The following is a 17,168-nucleotide window of genomic DNA, read 5'->3' as shown; positions in this document are numbered from 1 at the left end:
ACCACGCAAAAGCCTGATGCCAACTTATAGAAATAAAATGCTGTCGCCTGTGTCAGCAAAATATTGGGATCTTTTCGTGCTTGAAAAACAACTTAAGTCATTACATTAAAAATAAATTAATTAATTAATTAACCTATGTGTTACACAAAACTTTAAGATGTGTGGTTATGTGTGATTTACAGTTTTTGTTTTTTTAAATTTATTTAAAAAAACAAACAAATAAATCTTTATCTTTATCTTTATATGTATACACACACACACATATATATATATGTCTACATATAACAGGATGTGCGTCTTCTTTTATGTGAATTCTTCAAAATACATTTTTTTCTTTCCTCAAGCTGATGGTCATCGGTGTGAGGACAAACACCCTCTGATGAAAATCAAGAAAACTCTTCTCACCTTTTTTTTGCGCCGAAACTGTCCTTCGTCAACGCCACACACACACACACACACACACACACACACACACACACCTAAGTTTATTATTATTACATCACTTGTTGCTTTCCTATGTTAAAGTAAAAGTCACAAAAAAGCGTTTGAGAACATATTTTGTGGAGAAGAAAATCGTGAATTAAGATGGGGAGGAAGAAGAGAGTGACGTCAGGTGATGATGGCAGCGCAGGTGAGGAATTCAGTGATGTCTTTTTTTTCTTTTTTTTTAAAGAAAAGTTCAAATGAAGATGCGATGGGATGAAAAGGAGACCAGTGATTGGGGGGGTGACGGCGGGGGAGGTGTTGGTGGTGGTGCTGGTGGTGGCGGCAGCGGGGGGTTGCGGTGTGATGACGTCAACGCTAGGCGTGCAGCAGAGCAGTGAAGAAAACCAAGGTATCGTCACAGAGACGACCAAAGTGCTGATTACCGCGGACGCAGCATTTACGCGCAGCTGACGCTAAAGTGGATTTACTGAACACCTGCATGGGGAAACCGTGAGGGTTTATTCCGTTTTTCTGTCTTCTGCTGGGAACCAACTGGTGAGTAAAGCACGCACGGTGTCGTGTCAGGTCAGTGGATTTTAGCTGTGGGAATTGGTCAGAAGGTCGGCGGGCAGGTCGCTCTGTGCCTTTTAACATTTCAAGATATTGGGAATGTGAATCAGAGGGGAAGATGTGTCCAGCGTGAAGAAGAAAATAAAATATTTAAAAGCGCTGACTCCTTTAGGAAGAGCATGCTGTTGGCCATTTGGTTGTCAAAAAGCTGGAGTAGAGACAGAGCGAATAGAGCTTTGCGCACAGCAACGATTTCTGGCATAGAACTGCAGCAGCGAGTGTGACAATAGTTTGTCTGAGCATTAGAGTCAGCCAGCTGCACCTTACAACATTATTCCCACTGTAGCCCAGAAAAACACTACATTAGATACTTAGAGTAACTAATATAGAGTACAAGCGTGTGCGCGCACTGAAGCGCGAAGGACGAAAGGACGAAGGGTACTGAGTAAAGATTTACTGAGGACATAAAAGCAGCAAAGGGATTCCTCTAGATAAGAGGGTCAATCTTTCTCTCTCTGTCTGTGTGTGTGTGTGTGTGTGTGTGTGTGTGTGTGTGTGTGTGTGTGTGTGTGTGTGTGTGTGTGAGAGAGAGAGAGAGAGAGAGAGAGAGGGAGAAAGAGAGAGGGAGAGAGAGAGGGGGGTAAATTGAGGGTCTGTGATGGGCAAGGGAGAGGGTGTTTCTCATTCTGCGAGCCGAAAACATGAAAATCCTTTCTTTAAAAACGAATAAATATTACCACAAAATTCGCGTTATTTTTTTTAAAAGTTGTATTAATTTATTTATTAATTTTGCTATTGTCCTTAATTGTCTTGCATGTTTCTTCTCACAATCAATTTTAATACAAATGTATGAGACCAGGGTCCAGAAAGAATTAAACTTGCTGTTGTAGGATTGTTACACAGCCTGCTCTGACTTGTTTTTTAAACAAACTTTCATTTATTCAATATTTAAAAAAACAACAACAACAACATTGTAATGGTAACTATAATATGATGTGGTTTAATGAGAATAAGTGTGTTTAGCCTCTTTGATTTTTTTTTATATATATTTTTTATTTGGAGGAGAAAGTTTGATTTAATTGTCTTTTTTTGTGTTTTTCAGGCAACTGGAATGGAACTGAATCTGTCGAAGAATGTGATTTCTTGTGGGGAATCTGGTATGACATTTTTCTGTGCTCAGTTTAACATGTTGATTATGTTTGACTTTTCAAAATATCCATATATATATTCAGATCCACGGTGGTGTGGTGGGTTAGAATCCGGCTGAGGCGTTTTTGTGTCGAGTTTGCATGTTCGCTCCGTGTCTCTGTGGATCTCGGATTCCTCCCACAGTCCAAACGCAAGGATGTTAGGATGACTGCTGATTGTGAAGTACAAGTCTAGAGTGAGTGGTTGTCTGTCTCTCTGTGTTACCCTTGCGATAAACTGGAGACGTGTCCAGGGTGTACCCCGCCTCTTGCTCTATGACAGCTGGTATAGGCTCCAGCCCGACCGCGACCCCCAGTTGCATAACCGGAAGAGAATGGATATTGTGATTCATTAGTTGCAAAATGATTATGGAGCTCTGTGAAAAAGTATTTTGCGTTTGAAGCAAAGTCACAAATTGGCATCGGCCATAAATAAATAAATACATATACAAACAATGAACTTTTTTCATCTTTCTGGTGATAAATCCCAACCATTTATCTTTTATACACTAAAAACAAAAGGAAAAACAAAGAAACATCAAGCCAGAAGCTACTAACGACACATAAACATGCAAATCTATTCAGTGGAAAATATTTCATTAAATTTTTGTCTTCAGATCCAGCAGTCGTAGCTCACATAAAAAAAATCAATCAATCTTTTCTGGATTTAATCACAACAAAAAACCAAGAATCCCCCATTCGTTAAAAAGATACGTAAAAACGATGGAATAATTTCGAGGTTTGGGGGAAATTTAAATGAAACATCGTGTGCAACCTATTTCACAAAACGTTCCCCGAGGAAATAATAACATGCAGTAGCAATCAAGTTTCACCCTAAAAGGCAGTATATGTATATTTTTATGTTTTCACATATTAAGAACCACTCTCTTTTCAAATATCAACACTGCGTGTATGTAAAACTAAAAGAAACGACCGAACGTGTGGCGGACTGTTTCTGGTTTAACAACGAATGAAGGGGTTTAAAAGGAAATTTTACATATTCTTGCAGTTTAGTGGATTTGTCCTATGGGTGTTTCCCTGTGCTGGTTATTAGACGTTGTTTTATTTACACCTGCATTCCCTGCACAGGCTGTTTATTGGTTGTCAGACCTCAGGTCAAACAGGCCTTGGACCAAGCAGGGAAACCATCACCAAGGCAATAATCAGCTCTGTCCTTCTCCAGTTACGCACTGTGTCCAGTTACATCTCCGCTGCTGTCCTGCTCTTGAATCAGCTCGCCAGCTTTAATTTTCTATATGCTTTGTTTTTTCGGTCCTGTGGTTAGCTTTACTGTGCTCGCTTTGCCTGGAGAGAAAAATAAACCAAGACTGTATTTTTGTGTGTGATTCACGGCGTTCGACGAGTTTATTTTCACTTCTTGGGGGAAAAAATATGAGTGTTTGCTTAGCCACTGGCCTTTAACCTGTCCTGCCGGATGGAAAGGCTTTTTAACTCATCCATCACACGCAAGTGCCCTCCAGAGTGCTGGAGGAGCGGGACGCGGGCATAGATGGAGGCTGAGGAGGCTGGGTATTTAGATTACCCCCATCTATCAGCCAGGAACATGTGGACAGAACAAAGTAGAATTCATAAGAGCTCCGCCATGGCGAATCTCTTTGTGCTGTAAATCCCATAATATTCCCGTAGAGACCTCAAGAGTCACTGGGTTTATTGCTATTTTTTAACGCTGCTTTTGCTTTTGCTAATACTTTATGGCACATAAGACTTTTTCTAGGCTGATTTTAGTTTTTCAGGAGTCCGCTGCAATCTTGAAACAAGCTAGAGCTTTAAGCACTTCATTGATAGACTATCTCCCCACTAAACCCTACCAGCTACCAACAGGTAGTCTCTTTCACTCAACCTTCGCAACCTGAATAGTAAAGACCACCTGCTGGTCACGAGGTCCTTGAGTTCACCTCATCAACGCCTTTTCTGCTTTCTTACTCCAGAGTTTACATGCAGATGAACTTTTATTGTTTTCAAATATTGTGTCCAAACCATTTAACCATCTTGGAATATGAGTAAACAGGTAGGCGATGCTGGTGTCGTGCCCAAAAGCACTTCGGTAAGCTGCGGCGGTAAACTTGTTGACTGTGATCCTCAGTAGGTTAAGGTGACGCATTCATATTAGCTAGTCAAATAATTATGCCATAGTAATACAACAGTTACACACTGTGCACTAAAAATGTAAAGAGTTCGTTGATGAGTTTCGCTGTATTCAAATTTCTTGAGTGCATTCAGTGTAGATGTCTGTGAAAACACGTGCCACACTCTCTGTGCAGAAAGACTGAGCAAATATTGATGAACACGGCAGGTGATTTCTGAGAGCTAACACAATTCTCTGCCAAACAAAAACAACCCTTCGGGGGCGTTTTGAACAAAACGAGGATCTCGTGTCAAAAGTCATACGCTCATACAATGGCCGAAAGTCTTCGACCCTGGCGCCTGTGACAGTCTGACTGTCTGTCAGCCTGAGACGCTGAGGCCTGATGTGCGCCTCTACCTGAAGGAGGTAGCAGACTGGCCGAGCAAGCCAGCAGGTCAGCTGGTCTCATATCGCAGATGTGGCCAAATTATAGTGATCTTTAATCAGCTTAGAAAGAGAAATCTGGAACTCTTTACATTCAGTAAACCTGTGATTTCTGGTCACTCAGAGGTGATTTAACTCAATAAATTATTATTGCCCGTAAGTGTTTGTCATATTATAACAAACCACCTATAGGCACATCACATTTAAATAGAAAAGATATTTATCTCAAATACAAACTCAAACTTTTAAATAAGAAATGTGATTTATACACTCTGCGTCTAATGATTCAAACCCTAATGCTAAATGGAGACTTTTGCCCACAGATTCCAGTTACACGAGTAAAGGCCTTTACATTTTGCTTTAATGTAAAGGGTTACTCATAGTGGTCTGAAGCAAACGCTTTTTACGTTGGCCTTCTTTTCTTTTACATTATTTTCAGCTTTCATGCGCAATTTGGTTAGGGAACGAAATACTTGGTTTGGTGGATGAAAAGCTCATGGTTTGGGTTAAAACAGAGACTTCTTGGCGAGTCTGTGGCAGAAAGCCTGCAGAGCTTTTCTCATGCAAAAGTTACATGGAATCTATTTCTGCCATCCCATAAAAGAGCCCCGCGCTTGGGTAAAACTTTAAATATTATCTAACCTGCATCTGTGCATTCCTAAAAGAAAGACACGAAAATAGCCAGTGCGACACAGACGACGATCAGCAACTCAGCTCTTCAGTTTTGCACACAGAAACATTACAGTTCACTTAGCTCTAAAGCACAGTTTCAGCATACCTGAATGTCAGATTATAATCCCTGTAGCATCTAATTTAATCTTACTTGTTTCCATCTTTAGCGGGATGAGGTTGGTTTGAATTAGCACTGCTAATGGATACAAAGACGTTATGTTCTGGTGATGTTGGGGCTCCTTTATCAAGCCACTGCTTGCTGCTGTTTGCGCGTCAGAGCCAACAAAACGCACAAAAGTCAAATGTGTCATCATTCGCAGCCACAGTCAGGCGTAACCAGGTGAAGTATTAGCGGTCCATTTGTCATATTGCGGTTGTCACTGAAAGGCTGGGATCTATAGCGGTTGGATTCTGAGTGCATGTTGTTGGAGTTTAAATATATTATATCAGTAATGTCTGAAGTGGTGAGGTGGTGGCTGTTTAGGCAAAGTGCAGGGCAGACCGATCTGCTGCTGCTGATAGATTACTTATTCTTTGACTGATGTGGTTCAAACGATGTGGTACATAAAAAAACAGCACGGTCAAACACATCCTGTTAAATAATGAGAGATGTAATGTTCCGTGTATTACTCCCGATTGTCTCTTTGTGAATGAGCGAGCTGACAGAGCGACTCTTGTCAGGTTACAGCGCTCGTATTCATGCACACAACGAGCCTGATATCATCGAGCACTTTTCATACTGGAGACACAGTAACTGGGCAGGACCGTGTTGGATGGCAAATGTTTATTCAGCTCGGTACATATCCGAGATATACATTGTGTGGCCGAGCGTATGTGTATAAGCGCGCCCAGCTGCATTGCTCTGGACACATTTCAAACATGCCTGCGCGAATAAAAGGCCCCTTTTTACTCCTGAAAGCAAAGCTTCGCTTTGTGCGCTCTCGATAACTGACAAAGCGTACACTGCAAAAAATAATAAAATATAATAAAATACAAAGTAATAACAATAACTAGCCTTAAGACTAACAAATGAGCAGACAGCCACCGTGGCAGGTTTTTTGTTAGGAGTGTTTAGCAGATGAGTCACCTCTTATAGTTTCGCTCCACTCACACTGGAAGAAATTTCCTGATCTAAATGCGACATAAACGTCTAATAAATCTAAAATTAATTAAATGCACCTTTTCACTTTGTTAAGCGCGACGTCAGACTGTGTCTTGTCTGGGTGGGTATTTTCTTGCAGCGGTCATGTTTAGTGGGTGGGACTTGTTTTGGGGAGGTTAAACGCAGCTAATGGGTGGGTCTGATGTGAGGGTTGGAGAGCCGGAGCTTGTTCTCGGTCACAGCGGGTGGAAGCTTTTCCTTGCTGCGGATAGAAGGAGAGCGCACAGGGCTGTCACTGCTTCAGAGGAGGGGAACGGGGCCGTGTGATTTTTTTTGTCCTTTCTTTCTTCTATTCTCTCGAAGCACGTTTTGCGTGGAAGAACAAACGAACCTGCATGGTTAAATCTCCCATGTCGTGGTGTGTGTCTGAGAGCGGGTGGATGTTTTGTAGCGTAGCTCTGAAAGAAAGCCTCGCGATCCACAGGATTCACCCCGTTTCCTCTTTTTACGCACCCTTCTCTTCAAGGTGGGATGAATTTGGACAGAATTGCAGAGGCAGTGAGAGCACCGCCGCCCCGCGACGTGACCCCCGCGTTTCATTTACAGAGAACTTCAAACAGCAGTCGAGAAACTGTAGAGAACTCAAGCAGCGAGTCTTCAGACACAGAGTTGGCAGGTACACAGTCAGAGTGCTTTTAGCCTCTCCATTCTTTTTCCCACTGAGTGCTGTAACAGTTTATTTTACGTGTCCGTAAGCATTTTTACGGCGAACTGTCAGAGAGGCATCCCCAGCACTTAAAAGCTACAGAACAAAGAGAAAGAATATTTAACTTTTCTATCCCTTGTGTTTGCTTGATTTATTTCCGTGTGTCACCGGGGAGCGTGCACGAAAACGACAAACTCTAAAATGTGTTTCCATCAAATCTTAGTATTTGAGTGTGTTTGTGAGCGCTTTTTGTGCAGTTACACCCCATTTTTTATTTACTGTGCTCCTAGAACCAAACATTTGGCAGGAACCCGAGATGTGTCAGGGAAAAATGTGCAGAGAAGCCTGGCCTGCTGTCAGTGAATGCATTAGAGCAAACTATAAATATTGGAGCTATCCACAAATCTAAACTAAAAACCAAGCGGTCTGTGTTGACAGTTCCCGGAGACACTTTTTATTATTCAGCTTTTCCAAAATTTTAGGGAAAAAACAGAGGCCTTTCTGGCCTTTCCTTTCGTATTTCAGGGCGCACGAGAAGCAAATAGAAAATACACCAAGGTCAGTTAGTTCTATTTTTTTTTAGCTATCATTCACGACAGTAAATCGTTTTAAATTACAATCTTGAGTCGTGATTTTAAGCTTTTTTTGTTTTTAGGAAACTCTCAAAATCCTAGCTCCCTTTCGGTGTGTGCGAGTGTGTGTGTGTGACTGACCTTTGCGCGTGTGGCCTCTTAAGTTTAACGAGGCAATTGTTAGGACACAAAATACAAGACAGTTGGGAGATAAGAGTGGGCAGACCTCATCGTAAAGATATTGATCTCTAAGCGAAAACCGAAGAGATCCGATGGCTAACTCTGACACACGTTTGTGAATGTGTGACTAATTTGTTTCTGTTCTTTTGAGGTTTATTTTTTATGAATGACTTCGTAAATAAATTAGCCAAAATGGTTGGTTTCATCGCGGTGGGTCTTTTTCAATTGCTTTACTTAAAAAAAAAATCCACGTTGTTGTACTCAATCCTCATGGGAAATATTGAACTGTCGACGTACACACACTAACTTCTTCATTGTTTAAGCGTCCCTTATTTGCATGCCATTCAAAATATGTTATAGGAGTACTGCTGTTTCACACCGGTTTGTCACCCACAGAAAAGGAAAGAAACGCTGAACACAGGAGCGATGACGGAAACGCGGACGACCCCAAGAAGAAAAAACAGCGGCGGCAGCGGACTCACTTCACCAGCCAGCAGCTGCAGGAGCTGGAAGCCACGTTCCAGAGGAATCGCTACCCTGACATGAGCACCAGGGAGGAGATCGCCGTATGGACCAACCTGACAGAGGCGAGAGTCCGGGTAAGATAGCGGCCGTGCGTAAACCATACGAAAAGTTTGAATAAAGACAAGCTGACCAAGTAGACGATCATCAAAAAACAGCAATTATTAAACTTCCAAAACAAACAAAAAAATTATAAGAAAATGAAGAAGATATTTTTTTAATAACTTAAAATTATACTTTTTTTAAATTGTCAAAATATGTAACTTTTGAACTTGGTTCCACAAAACTTTTTACCCAATTTCAAGTATTAAAAAAACAAAAACAAACAAAAACAGAACTTTGTAGAAATTTTCAACTAAGGATGTCACAGACTCACTTCCCAACATTTATGCTGTTTGTCAGTACAGCGAGAAATCAGATGTATATTAAAGTCAGTACATTTCCCTGAAGGTTCTGAATTCATGCGTTAGTCACTATTCCTATTTTTGACGGAGTCCATGTCACATACAGACTTTAAACGGATCAGAAGTAATAAACTAAATCTGTGATACATTTCAAATACACGCTTACGAAAATCCGTCTCCAAAGACCTCGGAGGTTTTCAGAAGAATATTGTTAACATATTAAGTTGCAGTCATCCCTGACTGTCAGCTGTCAGCTACGGTGCATCCAAAAGTAAATCTACCGTTATTACAGCACGTGCACAATTCCCAATACTGGCACAGAGGACGTTACAGGCCTTAATGGCACGCAGTCATTTTAACACGTCTCGTGCTGAAAACTTAGAAGAAAGGAAAGCTTTAAAAAAGAAAGTAAGGAGAAAAAAAAGTAGTTGAATCTGTTGGAAATTGCAGGTCCTTTCAAAGGGTTTATCTGCTAATGTAGCCAATGGATGATTCGCATTTTGATGACATCATCGAAAATCTGGACCCTTGTTTTTTTATCTCCACGGAGGAGAGCGTTCACGTCTCTCCGTATATACATAGATGGCATTTTAAAGAATAGGACTTACATGTATTATATTTATTCTAGCTACATTTTTAAACTGTTTTGAGTAAAAATGAATAATAACAATAATAACATGTTTCGTCGATTTGAATCAGCACAGTTTGAGGTGTAAAATGAAAATAAGTTGCTTTTTATGCTTTTTGAGCCAAGAAACTCACTGCTGTCACGAGCAGGTTCAGATTTAAACAGCGAGACTCTTTTTTTTTTCTTTCGTTCCCCTTTTTCATTAGGAATAAAAAAAAATATTAGGAATAAAAAAAAGGGGGGGGGGGGGTAATGGCACGCTGAATATTTGAGATTCAGTGAAATTTGAAATAATTGGAAATATTTTAAAGATAAATTTACTTTAAATAAGATGCAATTGTGATTTTAAATATAATTTCATAATATTTATAAGCACACTTTGACACGTCAGTGATTATACTCATATTCTTAACGTGGTTTTCGTCGTGCAAGTGTCATTAAAATCCAAAGTATGCATTTTATAGCTGGGTGCAGGAAACTCGAGGCTGGGCTCTGACTGCAGTCTTGAGTGTTTCCTCCACAGCTCTCTGTCACATCGCTCAAGTCTTTGTGGACAATTTGTCGGCTGCACAGTGTCCCGCACCACTATAAATAGCTTCCGCGAGGCCGTCTGGTGATACCAGTTGTAAATTGTTTCTACTAAGAATTAGCAATGAATTGTAGAGTACCGACTAGTATTTTGTTAGGTTTTGATAAGGTGTGAGGATATCCAGAAGCGCTTTTCTGTTTCATTTCGAGTCATCCGCGGAACTGTTTGAGTTGCTCTGTGAACCTGATGGTTTTACGTCTGACTTACACAGACACACACGCCTTTTATTTACACTGATTTATCTTTAGAAATACTTCTTATTTCATTGTTAGAAATGAGGCGAAAAAAAATCAACATTAATGCACCTCCATCTTAGATCTGGTGTAAACACACATTCTCGTTGTGATGTACAAGTGTGTGGTAGTCTTATACTAATATGTATAATATCAAAACACCTGCAAACAGTTTTCATAAACGATTTAATGTATTTGCTAGTTTATTTGTAAAGGGCAAAATAGTCTACAGGAAGGAAAAATTACATTTGTAAAGAGAGTGCCGAATATATTGTATAGTCTATATGAATATAACCAAAACGAATTTCTAACATCAGTCCACTGATTAGGAGTAATACATCCCGCAGTCGTCGTCCACATAAACTTAAAGGATGTCCACTCATTCAGTCTCGCTGATTCTGTATTTATTTTACCGGGTTGTAGCTCGTCAGCAGAAACTGCTCCCCCTGACTCCAAGGCTAGTTTGTCGACTCGGGTATGGAGACTGAATATGCGTTTCACTCAAAAAAGGATCCTTTCTTTTTAATGTCCGGATTCATCTTAATAAGCAAAAGTAAGTAACTGCTTTGGTATTTTTAAAAAACAAAAACAAAAAAAGTGCGTGTTTCGTAACTAATCATAAATTAAAAAGCAGTTGTTGATATTTGACATCTGAGAACATTGGAAATGGGACCGCAGCTGAAACTGCTGAATATGGCTGTGGGCCTATAAAAGATTTTAACTCATCAACAATTAACCGCTATAAAATTCAAAAATCATTTAGTTAAAAATGCCTTTATTCTGTAATGTTTTTTTTTTTAATTTGTTGTTGTTTGTTTCCTTTTAATGAGCACGCGACGTTTTAAAGCACCCTAGACACTAACTCACCTTAAAGGCAACAATTCAAGGGCACCAAAGCGGGGTCTGAAGCTTGTTGCCACAATATATGTGGAAATAAATGATTCAAACATCAATAAATGATCATTAGTGTCGTTTTAAGAAAAAAAAATACACTTATGCTTCATGAACTGAATATCACACGAGCTTGAAATGCTGCTTCGGATGTGGACTCGAGTTATTCCTGTATCATCTGTAGCAACGTTGCAGGTTTATTTTATGACAAGAAAATTAATTTTACATTTTACAGCGTTCTGCTGTGGTTAATGCTCACGATTCTGTGTCCCTTTCAGGTGTGGTTCAAAAACCGCCGGGCTAAGTGGAGGAAGCGGGAGCGGAACCAGCAGATGGACCTGTGCAAGAACAGCTACCTGCCCCAGTTCAGCGGTCTCATGCAGCCTTACGACGACATGTACCCGGCTTATACCTACAACAACTGGACCAACAAGGGCCTCACTCCGGCACCGCTGTCCACCAAGAACTTCACCTTCTTCAACTCCATGAGTCCCCTCACCTCGCAGTCCATGTTCTCGGCCCCCAACTCCATCTCCTCCATGACCATGGCCTCCGGGATGGGCCACTCCGCGGTGCCCGGCATGCCCACGCCAGGTCTTAACAACATCAGCAACCTGAATGGGATCGGGACATCCGGCATCAACTCAGCTATGTCATCATCGGCTTGTCCTTACGGGCCTCCCGGCTCACCGTACAGCGTTTACCGGGACACTTGCAACTCCAGCCTGGCCTCTCTCAGACTTAAATCCAAACAGCATCCAACATTTGGATACAGCGGCCTGCAGAGCCCGGGCTCCAGCCTGAACGCCTGTCAATACAACAGCTGACGGGCCAAAAAGGGGGCCTTAAAAATACAAATATATATATATATATAAATATGTGATAAGCGGACACGGTGTCATAGCTTATGGGCTACCTGCGGATCAGGGGAGGGGGGGGAATCAAAGACGACTAAACTGGATTAGTTGCAATCATTTTTTTTTTTCGAAAAAGAAAATGAAAAAGAAAACGTGGATAATGCGGGTTACATGTGTTTACCAGTGAACTTGCACAGCAGTTTAAATGTCCAGGTTTTTTTGGATTTTTTTTTTTTTAAATGATGAAGACGTGTTACATGGCTGCACTGTACATATCTAAGTGTAAATATATACAGGTCTAACATGTGAAACAGACGGTGGGATTTTTTTTTCTTTTTTGTGCTTGCTTACTTTTGAAGACTGACTCGACCAAAGCGAGGATTTGCATCAAAATAATAATAATAATAATAACAAAAAAAAAAATCGAGCATGTAACGAATCAATGAGAAAACAGAAGAAAATCCGGCCTTTACTGTACATACTTTATACTGCTTCTGTGTGCTTTCTATTTACCGCATATGCAGGGTGACTCCACGACGCCTCCCGTTTGAAATGCTTTTCATTTTGTTTGCTCCAATAGAAAAAAGAGAGAGAGAGAGTGAGACCCTGCATGTTTAACTTGAGTGCAACGTGTTTTGTACAATAATGTAAGACAGAAGTACGTTCATTAGCCTAAACTGTATACAAAAGGTGATTCAAAGTCCTCATGTGTTTATGGTAACATGTTTGTTTGAATAAACTCCAGGAAAAGAGAGGTTTATTTCAAGTACATGTCTTAGAGGAGTCTTTGTTTAAGGAGACAAGCACTCGGGCTCCGGGTTTCCCCCCTCAAAACATGAGAAAAATAAATAGGTTGGCTAAATATCCCCAGCGTAGTGGTCCACTTAGTTTAAGGGAAGGGGGATTATCTTAGAAAGATGAAGAATCTTTTGCGGTTATTTCGACAAAGTGGAATCAGTCCGAGCTTTAACTGTAATATTTAATTTTATGTGTTTGTTTGTTTGTTTTTTTGTTTTTGTTTTTTAAGCTCCTTTAATATAATTTTTATTTCAGAAGAGGGTGGGTAGATAAATCCGCCTGACCCAACTTTGGGATCCCAGCAGCTACATTTCTATGAACTGCTCTCATTATTATTTGGTCATCGTGTTAATGAACACATCTCAGCGCTCACTGGATTTTCCAGTAATAGATTTATGGTTAATTTTACTCGACTTTTGTTCCCATCACTCCCTATACAGAAGATTATATTGGGGGCTCATTCAAACCTGGCTATTCTGCTGCAACACAGAGCTATTTCTGTCTGCGTAAAGGACGGAGATTATGTCCCACTAAAAGGATGATTTCAGATCACCTGAAACCTGAGCTGCTTATTAAGAGTTCCACCAGCTTGTGTGGAAACCTGGAGTGCGCATTCAGGAACATTAAGGACTGACAAACACGGCAGTTAAACTTTTTGAAAGGGGGTGAAAAAGGCTGAATACACTGAGCAGATTTCACAAAATAAATAAATAAAAACATCTTCAAACACACCTGGAGGGAACATTTTATCTAATTACATCTACATGGATATTTTGTGGGCTAGAATCTTTTATTTGCACCTCCGGGGGAAGGAAAAAATGCAACTGGCGACAAGCCCGTGCACACAAAATGATTTCAGTCAATACCCTATCTTGTTTTCTGACACCTGCAGAAATCCCCATATCTATATTACTCACCATTAGACTGATATTAGTGCGCTGCTGGAGCAGCCACCAGTGTGTGCTTTAACTGATAGCGCTGGGTCTTAGAGGATATTGGATTAGAGGCAACACTTTAATAAACAACTGGATAGTGAAAAGAAATGATTTATATATACATATCTCAATAAGACAGCAAACTCCAATGTAAACTGAAAATAATTTTTAACTAATACTAATACTTTTTAGTTACACGGTCCACACAGCAATTTCCTTAAGGTAATACTCAACTTCTGACATTTTGTATCAAATTCTTTGTTTCCCATGCTCAACTGTAAGTTTACCTTGATTCTGTGGTAATTATTCTCGTAAAGTAAGTGTGAATGAATTATATCTTCTAAGGGGGCTTCATATTATTCTCCCACAACTTCGTCATAATTGTATCTCAGCACATGACCGTTTGTGGAGATCTTCCCTCTTTTTAAAGTCGTTTTATTCATTTAAAACGAAATATCAACACGGGGTGAGTTTGTGGCTCTTGGATAGCTCTCCAGATCCGATTAGATATGAGGTTATCCTCTTTTAAAGGACTATTGCACATTTTTATTACAGTTTTTATTTCTCTAACCTTCTGCCGTGGCCTTGCTGACGCTCTTTTGTCATTGAGATTTCACTATTCACAACAAGTCACAACAGTCATATCAACCGCGTGCCCGGCTGCAAATTCTTTCCTAGGGCGCGCCTGAGCGCACGGACGCACGGAACATTTACTTTAGACGGGCATGCGCACCGGGTGTAATTGCAGCAATCCGCTTTGATTTAGAAATGTTTGACGAGAGGACAAAGCGCAGCCAAAGACTCACGGTGATTCGTAACAAAAACAAAGCGCGCAGGCCGTCGTAAACCTTTCCCATAATACCCGGTTCCAGTCGAAAATAAAGACGTGAATGCGCCCGAACCTGGAGGGCAAAGTTCAACACGCTGCATTATAGCCGGTAAATATTTGAACTAAAGTATCTCTGTTGAGGAAATCCCCACTGCTCCTGAATTGTTGGAGATACAAGAATATAATAGAATAAAAAGTAAACCAGGTGTATGTTCACTGTATCACCGGTACTTTCTGCACGTTTGGGTCTACAGGTTCCAGGGAGGTGTGCCCCACTTGGGATAAACTCCAACACATTCACAGCACATAACCAACACTTATTTTCACTTCTCCAAATTCTGCAACTAAATCTAGCCAACATTTCATGACCAGACATCCATCCAGATACAAACAAACTACACCTGGTGCGGGATTAATAAAAATGATAGGTCATCACTTATGAGATAAAGCATTTAAAATCTTCTTTCCTTATATACAATGACCACATGTTTTTTTTTAATATCCTGTTAATTGCATACTATTTCTCCCCCAGTGCTCGAAATATACTTGAGTGAGTTCTGCTAAATTCCCACATTGCATTCTGCAGACTACACAAACAGGGAAATGTGACACACAAGAAAGCAAGTGTGACTACTGCAACCGAGCCAGCAATAAATAATGATAATGTGCTGTGTTTTATCCCATTTTGAGCCCCTTCTTTTACCCACATTACACAGTTAAAACACAGACCAGATGTAATAAAAGAAAAGGGAAAAAAACCACACAGAACATGTTAGACAAGACATTAATTGATCAACTATATTGATAATAATTGTGAAGAATTACAAAAAAACAATCCAACTGACTGCTGTTCCTCATTTGTGAAGATTAAGTGCATCTCTCTGGTTGCTGAAGAAAACAAGACATTTAAAGGCATCCTTTGAACCCCACAAAAAAGAAAAAGAAATAATAGCAGTTTTTAATGGTTTTCTGCAAATCAGATGGAGGGGGTGGGGTGGAAAATACCTAAATAAAACCTTAGTGGAAGCCCAGCAACTTGAGACCACAGCAGAATATAGCAAAAGGACTCCAGTATCACAAAGAAATTCTGCTGGATTTCAAAACAATTTCAAGGACTGTTTCTGAACAGTGGCATGATAACTCGTAGCTAAGCTTTTAAAATGGCTAAAGCCTTAAAGCCGATGCTAACATGGAAACAAATAAACACAAGAAAATCTAAGTTTAATTTGTAAGCAAAGCTTTATTAGTAGTTTTATTATAAAATCTACAGTGATATTAAATAAAAAATACTAGTTGTTTATGAAAAAGCTTTAAAATACACCCAATCCCCACCTCACATACACACACTAGTCGACATCATTACAAAGAAGCAGATTATCAGTCATAGTTGTGAATTTTTTCCACTGCAGTGCATTATCCTTTATGAGATGGTGCTCATTCTTTTATAAAGCTGTATTTAATTAGTCAAATTCTACTGAAAATGTTGCAGGTGATGTTCCACAGTAGCACAGGTCCATCCCAGTGTCTCTGATCACATGATAAAGCTACCCAAACAGCATTCTGCGTTGGGATCAGTGGGGGCCCGACAGCATAATTTCCACCCTTGGGCCCTGTAAGAGGTTAATGTGGCCATGGCTGAAGTTTCACCATAGTGGGCTATGGAGGAAATCTTTTCAAGCAACCAGAAGACCAGACTGAAACGGTATTTGCTGACACAACTGCATAAAGGAGGAAGCAACATTAACAAATGTAAACAAAGGCTTCATGAGTGTAGCGCAGTTATTAGTATTTGACAAGTCGAATATACAGCACTATGGTGAAGGAGTCCAAAACTTGCATTTAAAGCTGTTACAGGGATATTCTACCCATTGTGTGACTGACATTTGCAATCCAGCCCATCTAGAAACAAAACAATCTCTGCTAAACCAAGGCCTCCCCCTCAACTTACACTAATGCTGCTCAGCTTCTGTTTGTTTTCTCCTTCTGCTGCCACCAGGTCCCTGCAGCAGTTCACATGATCCTGAAATCTGTACTACAGCTGCTGCATCCTGTAAACATGCCAAGTCTCCGTTTAGATCCAAAACTTTAATTTAAATAAAAAAGCAGCTTTGGTCTAATATGACCCCATAGACTTTTTCTCACAAGGAGATCAACATTTATTTCTGGGTGTAAGGATACTACTATAAAACCCCAAATGAAACATAACTAATGATGGCTTTCCATGGCATTATGTTGATTTTGAGCAATAGTAGATATATTTCAGTGTATTAGGAAGCCATTAAAATCCAATTTCAAACACCTCAAAGATCTGAGTAGGGTGCCATCCATCCTAATCAACGTCTCGTCTGCATCTATTATCAGCATATCAGCAAATTGTTGACAATAACGGGCTTCAAATCAATCAATAAAAGCAGATACTGACAGTGACAGATAACATTTTTATAGCCCCATTCCAACTGTGTTTAAATCCCTGCACACTGATTTTGAAACCACACTCAAATTAATCTAAAGCAAGGACTGTCTGGAAAGTAGGAAAA

At 40.2% G+C, this 17,168-nt stretch overlaps 1 protein-coding gene across 3 annotated transcripts; it reads left to right on the top strand.

The window, feature by feature from the left end:
• Positions 1-865: 865 nt before the first annotated feature.
• pitx1 (paired-like homeodomain 1) lies at positions 866-15,588 on the top strand. 3 transcript variants are annotated; one of them, XM_084940756.1, is made up of 5 exons: positions 866-981; positions 2,099-2,153; positions 7,014-7,163; positions 8,342-8,544; positions 11,491-15,586. In XM_084940756.1, the coding sequence occupies exons 2-5, from the start codon at positions 2,108-2,110 to the stop codon at positions 12,037-12,039; spliced, it is 948 nt and encodes a 315-aa protein (XP_084796882.1). In that variant the 5' UTR covers positions 866-981; positions 2,099-2,107; the 3' UTR covers positions 12,040-15,586. The 3 variants fall into 3 exon arrangements, with proteins under 3 accessions (XP_084796882.1, XP_084796884.1, XP_084796883.1); XM_084940758.1 differs by lacking the exon at positions 7,014-7,163 and having other exon boundaries at positions 11,491-15,588; XM_084940757.1 differs by lacking the exons at positions 866-981; positions 2,099-2,153 and adding an exon at positions 2,161-6,905.
• Positions 15,589-17,168: the final 1,580 nt, after the last annotated feature.

This window comes from Perissodus microlepis, chromosome 10, assembly GCF_051167445.1.
Source record: "Perissodus microlepis isolate ML-2025 ecotype Zambia chromosome 10, ASM5116744v1, whole genome shotgun sequence".
NCBI classification, from domain to species: Eukaryota; Metazoa; Chordata; class Actinopteri; order Cichliformes; family Cichlidae; genus Perissodus; species Perissodus microlepis.
The sequence above is the reverse complement of the archived record's forward strand: the minus strand, read 5'-3'. Positions and strand labels throughout refer to the sequence as shown.

Bases quoted from the DNA above. Each gene is read 5' to 3' on its own strand.
- pitx1 (XM_084940756.1), top strand. From the start codon at position 2,108: ATGGAACTGAATCTGTCGAAGAATGTGATTTCTTGTGGGGAATCTG. The intron at 2,154-7,013 runs GTATGACATTTT...CTTCTCTTCAAG, and splicing joins GATTTCTTGTGGGGAATCTG to GTGGGATGAATTTGGACAGA. The intron at 7,164-8,341 runs GTACACAGTCAG...TGTCACCCACAG, and splicing joins TTCAGACACAGAGTTGGCAG to AAAAGGAAAGAAACGCTGAA.